The sequence below is a fragment of the Quercus suber genome, unplaced genomic scaffold (genome assembly GCF_002906115.3).
Source record: "Quercus suber isolate HL8 unplaced genomic scaffold, Cork oak 2.0 scaffold_137, whole genome shotgun sequence".
In the NCBI taxonomy this organism is placed as follows: Eukaryota; Viridiplantae; Streptophyta; class Magnoliopsida; order Fagales; family Fagaceae; genus Quercus; species Quercus suber.
This window is the reverse complement of record NW_027069599.1, coordinates 421,577-434,220: the sequence shown is the minus strand read 5'-3', so window position 1 is coordinate 434,220 and position 12,644 is coordinate 421,577. Positions and strand designations below refer to the sequence as shown.

General features: G+C 36.6%; 2 protein-coding genes across 4 annotated transcripts; one reads left to right on the top strand and one right to left on the bottom strand.

Annotated features, from left to right (window-relative positions):
• The first annotated feature begins 982 nt into the window (after nucleotides 1-982).
• On the top strand, nucleotides 983-6,925 carry LOC111996935 (protein COFACTOR ASSEMBLY OF COMPLEX C SUBUNIT B CCB4, chloroplastic). Of its 3 annotated transcripts, XM_024028972.2 has the most exons (8): nucleotides 985-1,342; nucleotides 2,886-2,985; nucleotides 3,109-3,182; nucleotides 3,658-3,842; nucleotides 3,966-4,036; nucleotides 4,133-4,216; nucleotides 4,854-5,012; nucleotides 6,608-6,925. In XM_024028972.2, exons 1-7 carry the CDS (start codon nucleotides 1,038-1,040, stop codon nucleotides 4,935-4,937), a joined length of 903 nt encoding a protein of 300 aa, XP_023884740.1. In that variant the 5' UTR covers nucleotides 985-1,037; the 3' UTR covers nucleotides 4,938-5,012; nucleotides 6,608-6,925. The 3 variants fall into 3 exon arrangements, with proteins under 3 accessions (XP_065632683.1, XP_065632684.1, XP_023884740.1); XM_065776611.1 differs by lacking the exon at nucleotides 6,608-6,925 and having other exon boundaries at nucleotides 983-1,342; nucleotides 4,824-4,879; XM_065776612.1 differs by lacking the exons at nucleotides 4,854-5,012; nucleotides 6,608-6,925 and having other exon boundaries at nucleotides 983-1,342; nucleotides 4,137-4,216.
• A 66-nt stretch (nucleotides 6,926-6,991) lies between these two features.
• Nucleotides 6,992-9,234, bottom strand: LOC111996926 (glycosyltransferase family 92 protein RCOM_0530710). The gene has a single exon (XM_024028966.2). It carries the CDS (start codon nucleotides 9,022-9,024, stop codon nucleotides 7,207-7,209), a length of 1,818 nt encoding a protein of 605 aa, XP_023884734.2. The 5' UTR covers nucleotides 9,025-9,234; the 3' UTR covers nucleotides 6,992-7,206.
• Between the last annotated feature and the right edge of the window lie 3,410 nt (nucleotides 9,235-12,644).

The following is a 12,644-nucleotide window of genomic DNA, read 5'->3' as shown; positions in this document are numbered from 1 at the left end:
AATGGTAATAGCATTCTTGTGAGAGGGAGAGAGAGACCCATTTTATTCCATCACACGGGAAAAATAGGAAATGGTGTTTTGGTATAGTAAAATAGGCTCATTACAAAATAGATTCATTTAAAATTTATAATAGGGTAAGTAAAGTATTATAAAATGTTTTTAAAAAATCACTAATTTTATTCCATCTTTTATTTTTCCTTTTTGTCATTCTCCTTGTCTGTTATGCGAAGCGTTGAGGCACAACTTCTTGGGATTGAACCTAAACCCTCTTTTAGTGGGAAAGTTGAGAATGTTACTTGAAGCCTTGAACTAGGAGACTTGTAAGTCTATTCGACCTTTGACATTGTAAGATGTTTTGACACGGGAAAAGTAGTAAAGGATGTTTTGGCATATTGAAGTTGGATCATTACCAAATTAGGGATGGCAGTGGAATAAAGTGGAGTCGGATTACAGGTGTTCCATCTCGCAGGATTGTCGCCTAGTTTTACTTGCATGTCAATTTAAGCTATCCCATCTCTACTCCACGGGCCCATCTCCTTCCACATTTGTTATAATAATCTAAAATTATACTTTAAAAAATTACAATTAAATTAATCTCATCAAATAAAACTAATTTTTACTAAAAAAACTCAATAATATAAACCAAAGTATTTAAAAAGACATTAAAAAAAAAGTCTTAATATCCAAACATTTTAACACTTAATAATATAAGTGAGGATTGGGTATTTGAAAATATAAATAGAATGAAGGACATTTTTGTAAATATATGCAAGGCGAGGTTGGTGAGGCAACCTAAATCCATACTTATCTTGTCTCAGGTGCAAAAAAATTTAGGATAAAGTTTTTCTCCAAGTTAGTTTGAAGAAAAATCTCTCAAAATAAATAAATTAAAATTTGTAGGGTTAAATTAAATTTTAAGTAAAATTAGAAAATATAATTTGTCATTTATTAGCCTATTTTTTCTCTCAGCAAAAATGCAAAAGAAACTAACAATTAACAAAACGGCAAACGCGCACGCATATTAATATTTCGTTTCGATGGAAGCGGGAAGTCTCCTCCGTAGTCACATTCCATCGAACCCTCCCAAACGCCCAATACGTCGCCGTATTGGCTCCTCTTTCCCGCGCTTCTTCTTCATTTCTAGGGCTTCCTCTTCTTCTTCTTCAAAGTCAGAGCGAGGTTACAGAGGACCAAAGCCAAAGAGGGATTGGGTTGCCGATTGGGTCTCCAACAACGACGACGTCGTTCGGAGCTTGCCGATTTACGTCGGAGGAGTCTCGCTCTTGGCAGTTCTGTTAAACCGCACCGTTTCGGGCATTGCTCCTGTTGCTGATGCTAGCAGGTAATTGCTCTCAGTCTCAGATATCAAATTTTTGAAAAAAAATTTCAGCATTCATTGAATTTGTGCTGGCTTGTTGTTATGAACATTTTCTTAGGCATTGTTTAGGTCTAGTAGTTATTTGCTTGATTCTCTAGCTGAATTTTCTTTTAATTGAATCACTTGATTGAATTGCTGTGTTAACGTGGTTGTGCATGTGCTATGGAATGTCGATTTAATTTAATATAGGTTTATTTGTGTGATAATAGCCTGGATTGTTTGGATTGGATTAGCTCATATGAGTTTGTATTGTGCGAACATGTGTTGAGTAACATAGCAGACGTGTACGAATAGTCGAATTGTAACTTGATTAGTCCTTTGTGGGATAAGCGCAAATATGACTAGTGCTTTTCTCGGATCGTGACAATTTGGCATTATGAATTTCTTTTATTGAGAAATTGGTTAGTGCCATTTGCAATTTATTTGCTCGTGTGTGTTGTGCTGGCATGCTTTCATATTTTCTAGATGGAGATCGCAAGTGGTGGATAGCTTGTTTTTGGATCTTCGTTGGGGCATCAAACAAACCAGAATGTGTGCTTATCGTAGCATTCAGCTTGTGCTTGCTGCTTCTTTTGCTTCATGAAAAGATGTATTTGTGTGATTTCTTTGAATAATGAATTGCTTATGTTAATATTTACAAACTAGCTTTTATGATTCTAAGGTTCAATACAATGTTTGGTGGTTGTACTTTCCATAAAAACATCCTAGAGCTGTTGGATATCTTTGTACTGTTCGCAGGTAATGCCTTCTTGATGAGTTTGTGCGTTTGCACGTGACTCTATGTCGCCATTATAGTGTTCAGTTTCATAGCATGTTTAGTGTGTACCTTTCAGAAACTTGCTTTGCATTAACTAGGATTCTAGTATGTTCCAATTCAAGATAGAGAACTCGTAAAAAAATGAATAATTTTACACTAGCTCTCTCAACCTACCCCAATGCTCCTTTTAGGCTTGGGATCAACTGTGTACAAAAATTTAAGTCAATGCTTGCCGCTTCATTTGCTTCATGAAGAGATGTATTTGTGTTCACTGATCAAAAAGAGTGATCCATGTTAATAGTTACAAGCAAGCATGATTATCCTCAAAGTCAATACAATCTTTGGTGGTTTTGCTTTTCACAAAAACGCCTTATAGCTGCGGGAACACTTGGGATTTCTCTGTTCAGTTTGCGGGTAATGCCTTCTAGTTAAGTCTGTGTGTGCACATGCATGTGACTCTGTGTAGTGGGCATAAAGTTGGGTTACATAGCACGCTTGTGGCTAACAAAGATTCAAAGCCCTGACACATTCAGAATTGAAATCAAGCTGGGACATATTGCTTCTTCTTTGTTGAAGAAGACTATACGTCAAATAAATTATGCTTTTTTTACTTTTATAGAAGATAGAACTTCCTCAAAGTTTTCTTGCTCTGATTTGCTGTCTTACATTTTTCTCAAGCATGTTTAGACTAAAATCTAATCATTTTCTTTATTATTATGTCCTCATATTCACGTGAGATTTATTATGCAGTTCACAGTCAAGATCTGATCTTTTGACGCTTGGTTTGGCAGTCACTAACATCCTAACTGGTCTGGTATGGCTGTCAATCCGACCAAAATCTATATCTGTGGTGAGGGCTTCACACCTGCTTTTCAACCCCAATTTCTCTCTCATTTAGCTGATTGGCTTACTAGATCTAATTTTCAATCGATTATATCAGAGTTTGCTTTTAATAGTTTTGTTCTGATTTCAGGTAAGTCCTCAAGGGGTTGAATGTCAGAGAATATGTTCTAATCTCCCTGATTCTGTGGTTTCTGAGTTACTGTGGTAATACACATTATTTCACGTTTTCTACAATGTTCAAGGACAATATTTATTCTCTAATAATCTGCTTTATCATTTTTTTTACTCTATTGGTTTGTACTCACTTGTAAAATTCATAACCATTTTTTGTTACAGAATAACGGCTACTTTTCTTTTATATCATCTTATCAACTGAAAGAAGACAACAGATATCATACAGCCAATTTTGTTCTCTATAGTGCTAATTTTCAAAAGATAGGGACTTAAAATGCGAATTGGATGTCTCACTTGTGATATTTTAATTAAAAGCCACTAGCCCCAATTCCCTGTGTCTTTCAAATAATGGCATGGTTTCGTAATGAATAAAGAGATATTAAATAGTGAGCCAATCTACAGGATAATAATGTCTTGCTGATATCAAAGAAAAGTTCTTGTGATTTGTAGGTAGAGAAACAATTCAGCCTGTTTAATATGTGCTTTTTCATTGCTTATTCCACAGGGTATGGGAGTCTTTGTCAAATGTGACGTGCTGCAGGTCTCTAATTGTTGTTTATGACAGCCGTGTTATCCTTCAAATTGGTTGTGCAGCCAAATCTTCATTTGGTGATGGTGAAGCTGTGGCTGTGGATGCCAATAAACTAATGCAAGGATCACTCTGTCAGGGTGTTATAAAAGCTGGAGCTCGTAAGTTATTAACTTCATATTATTCATTGGAGGTTTCAAGTATTTAGAACGTGATATAATTATCGCAAGATGTCCACCAAAACATATGATCTTAAAACCACCCATTTGCACATAATTTTGCAGAGAGCTACTTGGCCAACCTATCTCTTTATCCTGGGAAGTCTGAGCTGCCATTTCTGCCTTCAAATACACAGGTATCCCGCATGTACTCAGGTTGATTGTGCTGTGCAACCACAAGGTTTAGAAAGGTTCATTTCAAAGGTTCACTATTACAAGTCTCACTTTGCTAGGCAGTAATTCTGCAACCACTTGGAGAGAAAGGAATTGCAATAATTGGTGGTGACACAATCAGGGGTTTCACGAGTTCTGACCAGGTGTTTCTCTGTTAGCTTGCAAATTTTAACCTCCGTGTATCTGTTTGTCATAAGATACTTGGCATGACAAATCACAAGTGTTTTTATCATTCCATTCCTTTAGACTTTTGACTAAAAATATTCTCAATAAAAAATTGAGGTGGCCCTGACATTCCTCTTACCATAAAGCCTTGATGTTCATATTCGTATTATGAGCTATCACTTGGCTGAAACCAAGTGATCTTGGGGTCTTTATCAAACTTTTTTTCTAGCACTTCCATATTTTGGTCACTTTTGCATGCTTGTCTGCACGGTGACACATCATTGTGATCTATATAGGCTCTATCCCTTTTTCAAGCGTGGCAAGGCCATTCATACTTGTAATTTTTTTAATCTTAAATCATTTTCAGTCCTTTTGATAGAGGAGACTTGAATCAACAAGCCAATGGAACCTGCTTTTTGTCTTTCATAAATGTGATTATGCATGTTGCTAATCTTTTCTGAAAAAGAACTTTGGAATCAGATAACTTCATTACGCCAGTTGATCAAACTTGTTAACACACTGGAATCAATTTTGTGAACAGGATTTTATTTTTTACTATTATTATTTTTATTTTGTCTTTGGTAGTGATTGGAGTAAATATTTATATGATGACAGTCATGGATTACGTTAATTGGAGAGAAGCTGGATGCTACGCTTGCAAAGAACTTGAATAGCCTCCCATTGGCCGTCCAAGATTGACTTTGAAAGAACTACCGAGTTAAAGCTTATCAAAATATCATGTGCGTATAACATTTGTGTGGCCTTTTAAGCAAGGTAATTTTTCGTTCTTGTTTTGCTGCATTTAAGCAAATTTTGTTGTTGATGTTTCAATTGATTACTTTAAGAAAGGGGGTGCAAAGTTTGATGCGGTGCATCTTGTCCTGTACTTTCATGAGATAGTTTTTCCTGTGATTATGAATTTCTGCTTGGGCAAACACAAAAACTTAGAAGATAAAAACCAAAATGAAGAAGATTAACCCGGTATTTTTCTTCTATGAAAAGACCTCTTTGATATCAAAATTTTAAATTCCATTATAAATTAGTCTATGCAATACATTTGAAAACTTGACGTCTAACAATTGAAAATTCCATTATAATCTGAAAGTTAGCCACTTTTTTTTTTTTTAGAGAATCAAAAGTTAGCCACTTATATATATTTGACTCCCTCCTTTTCCCTTGCTCCCGCCTCTATATCTAGATGTACCTATAGCAACCTAGCTAGCATGGAACATCAGTGGCAAAACAAAGACTTAATCTAATCTCAAATACCCAAGCTGTTGGTCAAATCATTAGAACTCTTCTGAATATGTGAAATTCTCCACACAAAAAAACCCATAGTTTTTTAAATTTTTAAGAATGCTTTCTATTCTTGGCTTATTGAATGGGTTATCTTCACTGCTAGTGTAGCAGATATAAATAGATTCTTACCAAAGTAGGGAAAAAAAAGACTTTTTAGTGTCTTCCAAATTAAGTTAATTGTGGCCTCATTTCAATTTGTTTGCCATCACAAGCTGTACTTGTACTCCACCTATCCAGTAGTTAAAAGCATAAAAATTCTTGTTCAGATTATTACCTTATACTTCCCTTTGAAATCACTTCAATGTATGCTGGATCACGCTCTCTCTCTCTCTCTCTCTCTCTCTCTCTCTCTCACAAAATTTTGAGGTGTGTTATGCTTTATTTTTCTTTTTTAGATTTTGCAAGCATCAGTCTTACTTTAAAGCAGGAATAACTTGCTTTGAAAATTTTTTGAGGTGAGGTGCTATACTTTATTTTCCTGTTGTAGATTTTGCAAGCAGTAATCTCACTTTAAAGAGGGGAATAACTTGCGTAGTTAATATATTCTTTCTAAACTTTTGCATTTCCTTTCTAACAAATGTACTTAGAAAATTTAAAAAAGGAACTCAAACATGTTGTTAGGTGTTGAATTATTGAATACCTAACCCCCGCCCTCTTTTTTCCCCCTCCCCCTGGTGCACTGAACTTTCTTATGTTTCCCTTGTATGCATGCATGTTTTGTTTTGCCAATGTTATATATGAATATGGTTAACCCCAAGTGGTTGGCCTAGTGATTTCCAACTCTCATGACATCCATAAAAACTTGGGTTCAAGTTTCCTAGCCAATACCTTTGGGCTACCCCCAAAGGATTCTTCCCTGGGAATAAGTACCTAGTGTGTGTGGGACCGGGGAACTACTCACATCCAGGAAATTAGTCTAGTGCTTTAAGAGTCCTAGACACCCACGCGACACGTCAGCAAAAATATATATATGAATATGGTTAAACTGACTGCATGCATGTTTTGTTTTGCCATGTTATGGATGTAAATAGTTAAACTGACTTGAATTTATGCCTATCTTCCACTTTCAGCAAATCTTATGGCAACAACTTGCAAACTAGAGTGATAAGAGGCACGTCAGATTCATTCAAGAGCGTGTTCACAGTTCGTACCTCACCTGCTCACCATAGCTTGTATTTTTGTAAAGGTTATGATCGTGTTCTTCAATGTCTTGAGCTGCAAAACTAGTCCATTCATTTTTCCATTTCCTAGGTACCTGCTTTAGAAACCTATTGCATATTCGTATGTATTATCTAATGTACAGAACATGTGGTAGATTAAACACACTGCATTTATTTCTTAAGTTCTTTATCAGTGGAATGACCAGTTGTCCTACTTGTTTTTTTAAATCTATAACTCTAGCCTTAACGTGGAACAAAGAAGAGGAGAAATAAATTGATAAATCATTCCACAAGTTTAGAAGCAAAAATCGATAAACTTTCATTTTATGTCGTCACAAATTTACAACTGTATGTGATTCCTGTAATGATTCATGACATGTATAAAAAAACAAAAACAATAGAAAAAATTAAGCTATGAAAAGGCCAAAAAGTAAAAACAATGAAAAGAATCAGTAGCTGCCCGTATCTGTTGTATATGCCCTAAGCTGCAAGTACCTGACTTGTATTTGTCACATAAGAGTCCTCTTCCAAGGCAGTGACCCGGTTACAGGGTCAGCCAAATAGGCCAGAACAAAGTCCCTCAGGCCAGTATCCCAAACCTCGCAGAAGCGTAGCCGCCAATTTGGAGGTTCAATGGCCTCAGTCCCTAACCCAGGTGCTCTATCTTTTGACCCTTTATTCTGGTCCTTCTGCCAGTCAACAACATAGGTGGCAACCCTTCTGTAAAACTTGGCTTTAAAGGTATCCCACACCTGGTATTTGTAGTGGTTTATAACAACCCTACTTGCAATAACATTCAGGTGCCTAAACCCTTCCCTAAGCAGAAAGTGATGCACCACATTAAGAAGAGAACTGTCGAGCAAATCCGGACGCACAATAGATTTGTGCCGCTCGGGACTCTGCAGCCGGCAAGTGTACCCAACAGTTACCCCCTGCTCCGGAGGTGAACTCAACCCGGACGGCCCAAAACTATGACAATCCGTTCTGATCTCTGCAATTGTCTTCGAAGATGAAAAATTCGCGACCATAGACTTGAGATAATTATGACCCGGAAGACCCTTTCCTTTCAAATGCCGAAAGCCATACGGGAAGTAAAAGAATTCATCAACATCAAAGAATCCAACCCAATTGCATTCATCCCTTGCTTTCAAAGCACAATGCGAAAAACCCGCCTCTTGTGCCTTAATCCACGGCCAACTCTGCCTACTAACATTGTAAAACTCGAGCTCCTTAATCACATCCTCAATCCCATCATCACTATTGTTATCATAGATAAACCACCTCTCAACTCCGAGCCAAGCATGGTACTTAATCCACTCCCTTAGCGCCTGAGCTTGGTTCCACACCATTGTGCACACACAAAGCTCATACTTCCTCTTATCTCTCCTCACCTCCTCAGCCTTTGGACCATAAATCTTAGCCACAGAACCAATAGGCTGCTCATGAACTCGAGCTCTACTACTATAATGACTAACGGTAACCCTAATTCCCTGAGCTCTCTCAGGCATGTTCTTTATACTACGCGGCAGCAAACACCTAACCACCTCTTGAGCCGCCGTGACCGCCTCGGTCGTCAGCACAAACCCTTCATTTTCACCGCCCCAATTACCAAACCCGAAATGGCAGCTGAAACGGGTCGGGTCGGATCTTCTATGCGGCCTGAGATTCAGCCCCTTAACGAACAAAACCGCCGTGTCCCCATCCAAAACCGCGTCATAAACCACGTTCTCCCACGAATACACCGACTGACTACTCTGATTGCTTTTCACCCTCAAGGACCAATCAGACTCCGCCACGTCACCAACTCGCCTCCTCAAATCCACAACGGCCGAATAATTCGCCTCGGGAACCGGACACCTCACGATCGAGCGAAACGCGCCGTATTGGTCGGCAGACAGAGCCGGCCGAGCTTTAACGACTTCGTCAGAGCCGTTGAATTTTCTGTAGTAAACGCAGTCCAAGTCTTGAGCTCGGAGGACTTGATTGGAAACTATTAGCAGCACATGGTCGGGGAACAAAACGCGGTCGTTTACTAGGATTGGCAAGAACCGGTTGTTGTTGTTGTTGTTGAAAGAATCAAGAATTGAAGAAGAAGAAGTAGCTGTAGAGAGCAGAGTTGAAGCTTTGAGAACGGGATGAAACGACGCCGGACCGAGCGGGAAACGATCGGAGGACAAGAAGAGCAAGAAGACCAAAAAGGACAAGCAAAGAACGAAAGATCTGAGCGAGAAGTAGTGCGCTTGTGAATAATAGTAGTAGTACGGCCTTACCACTCTCTTTCTTTTTCTTCTTTGCTCCGAAGAAGAAGAAGAAGAAGAAGCATCCATTGAAAGCAAAAGAAGATGGGATCTGATGATGTGGTGCCGAGACAGTGCGTGTTTTGTTTGGTTTTGATAAATGTGTCGCAGAGCGTACGCGTTTTAATGGGTTTTTGGATTTTCACGTTTTTAAGGGCCGCCAGGGATTTTATTAGTTTTATGAAGTTTGAGAGAGTCTAATAAATCGGAACGAATAGAAGCAATACACAGCTAGTGGTCTAGTCTAGTGATAAAGAAGTTGGAAGGAGGTGGTGATGTGTATAACTTTGACGTTGTTCTTGCTCTCATTAATTTTGTTTTTGTTTTTTGCTTTTATTTTGGACTATAAGGGAATATAATAAAGTGGGCTGTGATTATGACGCTTGTCATGACTTTGTTTTAATACAACAACTAACTAGCCTATGGTTTTAATTGGCTTACGGTGAAAGTTAACATTTGGGATTGGGGGGGTGTATTGAATATTGATTTCTCATTTTTTGTCTATTACTCTATCTCTTCCTCTGTGGCAATGATCGATGACAAGAATTTAATTGCGTTTCTTTGTATTTAATGGTTCATTATTTCTTTTTCTTTTTTATTCTTTTGCTTTATGAGCTTTTATGGGTTAAAGTGGGGATTTAACTCTTTTTATAGATTTATTAAAGCGGGGTTTGTCAGGGCCGGCAGTAAATATCTTTACAAGTCAATTGCTCATATACTTGGTGGAAATGTTCGTTGCTTGTCTTTGTTTATTTGGGTCAATTAAAGCATACTCTTGCTTCATTGGTTGGCGATATCATTTTAGGAAAGTTGTTTTGATACCATTACCAAAAAAAAAAAAAAAAAAATTCAAGAGTCAATAAGTAAGTCATGTTAATAAGTGCCTTTAGTCAATTGTTAATAAATTATATTAGGAAAATTTTATCAAAATTTTCATGTAAAATATAAAAAGATGTTAATAAAATTAATTACTTTGTTATTTTTCCATAAAATGTTTATAAAAATAGTTCTTAAACTAATGCCCTTATGGAAATCTTTGACATTTCTCAAAAATCAATTACTTTTTTCTTTTTTCATAATTTTTTTTTTGAAAGTATTTCATAAACCAATGCTTTTAAAGCATCTATAAACTTTCTTTTTTAAGTGTGCCCTTTTGCTTCCTTGAAATGTTAGTTTCATGTCTCTTTTCTTTTTTTTTTCTTTTTGTTATATTTAGGCTATATTGTAACTTACACTCTTAACGTTTGGGAGTGTTTAAATTTTATACCTTGAAATTTTAGAATTTGGATTTCACTCCCTGAAGTATGGAGATGTTTGGATTTTACATCCTAAAGTTTTATTCAGTATGGAGATGTTTGGATTTTACATTCTGAAGTTCTATTCAGTTTGTATCTGTAGCCTTTTTGTTCACATTTTCTATTAAATGTCACATAAACTTACCACGAATATTTATATTATCCAATAAAGTGAGATTTGGCGGGGGTTTAGATTGTAGTTTACTTTCTTTTTTCTTTTTTTGTGTGCCATTTTTTTGCTGCGGTAATTAAGCGGTAAAGTACATGGTTTAGCAAGGTAAGGTGCCTTTAGCTCCCTACTGCCAGTAATATCTTTTTGTTAGACAAAATTAGGTATATTGTTTAGAGTATTATGAACTGACCAAAACGAACAGAACTGCAACTTATTTAGGCCATTCATGTTCTTGGAATCAAAATGAAATGTAAATTTACCTGTTTGTAATCCTAAATAACCTACATGAATTGAAATTAGAATTTTATACAACCTATCAAATCGTGCTTGTTTTGATTTGCTACAATTGAAGATCTAGAATCAATTGAAGTGACTTTAAAAAATAATAATAATAATAATAAAATATAAGAATATCCGAGTCTTTTGGCTAAATATTGCTAATTCTGAAACATGTTTGCGTTATAAGTACTGTTACAAGTTATTTGGAGATTTGAAGAGAGAAGAAAAGTAGGAGAGAGAATGAGGGAAAAGGTGGAGAGAGAAAAATTGTGAATTACGGCAACACTATTGCCGTAATTCGCTGCCCAAATATCAGCCCGGGCACTGTGAGACGAAGTGCTCTGAGTGGTGCCCCAAACAAACTAAAAAAAATTTGTCCCTATTGTGGCAATACCATTGTCGAAAATTGGAGTGGAAAAAAAAAAGTGAATACCGAAATCTGGGAGTAATTTAAAAAAAAATATAATGTGCTATGTACACAATATTTTTTGTCAGAGCCGTTGAATTTTCTGTAGTAAACGCAGTCCAAGTCTTGAGCTCGGAGGACTTGATTGGAAACTATTAGCAGCACATGGTCGGGGAACAAAACGCGGTCGTTTACTAGGATAGGCAAGAACCGGTTGTTGTTGGTGTTGAAAGAATCAAGAATTGAAGAAGAAGTAGCTGTAGAGAGCAGAGTTGAAGCTTTGAGAACGGGATGAAACGACGCCGGACCGAGCGGGAAACGATCGGAGGACAAGAAGAGCAAGAAGACCAAAAAGGACAAGCAAAGAACGAAAGATCTAAGCGAGAAGTAGTGCGCTTGTGAATAATAGTAGTAGTACGGCCTTACCACTCTCTTTCTTTTTCTTCTTTGCTCCGAAGAAGAAGAAGAAGAAGAAGCATCCATTGAAAGCAAAAGAGATGGGATCTGATGATGTGGTGCCGACACAGTGCGTGTTTTGTTTGGTTTTGATAAATGTGTCGCAGAGCGTACGCGTTTTAATGGGTTTTTGGATTTTCACGTTTTTAAGGGCCGCCAGGGATTTTATTAGTTTATGAAGTTTGAGAGAGTCTAATAAATCGGAACGAATAGAAGCAATACACAGCTAGTGGTCTAGTCTAGTGATAAAGAAGTTGGAAGGAGGTGGTGATGTGGATAACTTTGACGTTGTTCTTGCTCTCATTAATTTTGTTTTTGTTTTTTGCTTTTATTTTGGACTATAAGGGAATATAATAAAGTGGGCTGTGATTATGACGCTTGTCATGACTTTGTTTTAATACAACTACTAACTAGCCTATGGTTTTAATTGGCTTACGGTGAAAGTTAACATTTGGGATTGGGGGGGGTGTATTGAATATTGATTTCTCATTTTTTGTCTATTACTCTATCTCTTCCTCTGTGGCAATGATCGATGACACGAATTTAATTGCGTTTCTTTGTATTTAATGGTTCATTATTTCTTTTTCTTTTTTATTCTTTTGCTTTATGAGCTTTTATGGGTTAAAGTGGGGATTTACCTCTTTTTATAGATTTTTTAAAAGTGGGGTTTGTTAGGGCCGGCAGTAAATATCTTTGCAAGTCAATTGCTCATATACTTGGTGGAAATGTTCGTTGCTTGTCTTTGTTTATTTGGGTCAATTAAAGCATGCTCTTGCTTCATTGGTTGGCGATATCATTTTAGGAAAGTTGTTTTGATACCATTACCAAAAAAAAAAAAAAACTACTAAAAAATTCAAGAGTCAATAAGTAAGTCACGTTAATAAGTGCCTTTAGTCAATTGTTAATAAATCATATTAAGAAAATTTTGTTAAAATTTTCATGCAAAATATAAAAAGATGTTAATAAAATTAATTACTTTCTTATTTTTCCATAAAATGTTTATAAAAATAGTTCTTAAACTAATGCCCTTATGGAAATTTTT

Bases quoted from the DNA above. Each gene is read 5' to 3' on its own strand.
- LOC111996926 (XM_024028966.2), bottom strand. From the start codon at position 9,024: ATGGATGCTTCTTCTTCTTCTTCTTCTTCGGAGCAAAGAAGAAAAAGA.
- LOC111996935 (XM_024028972.2), top strand. From the start codon at position 1,038: ATGGAAGCGGGAAGTCTCCTCCGTAGTCACATTCCATCGAACCCTCCC. The intron at 1,343-2,885 runs GTAATTGCTCTC...TTTATTATGCAG, and splicing joins CCTGTTGCTGATGCTAGCAG to TTCACAGTCAAGATCTGATC. The intron at 3,843-3,965 runs GTAAGTTATTAA...ATAATTTTGCAG, and splicing joins TGTTATAAAAGCTGGAGCTC to AGAGCTACTTGGCCAACCTA.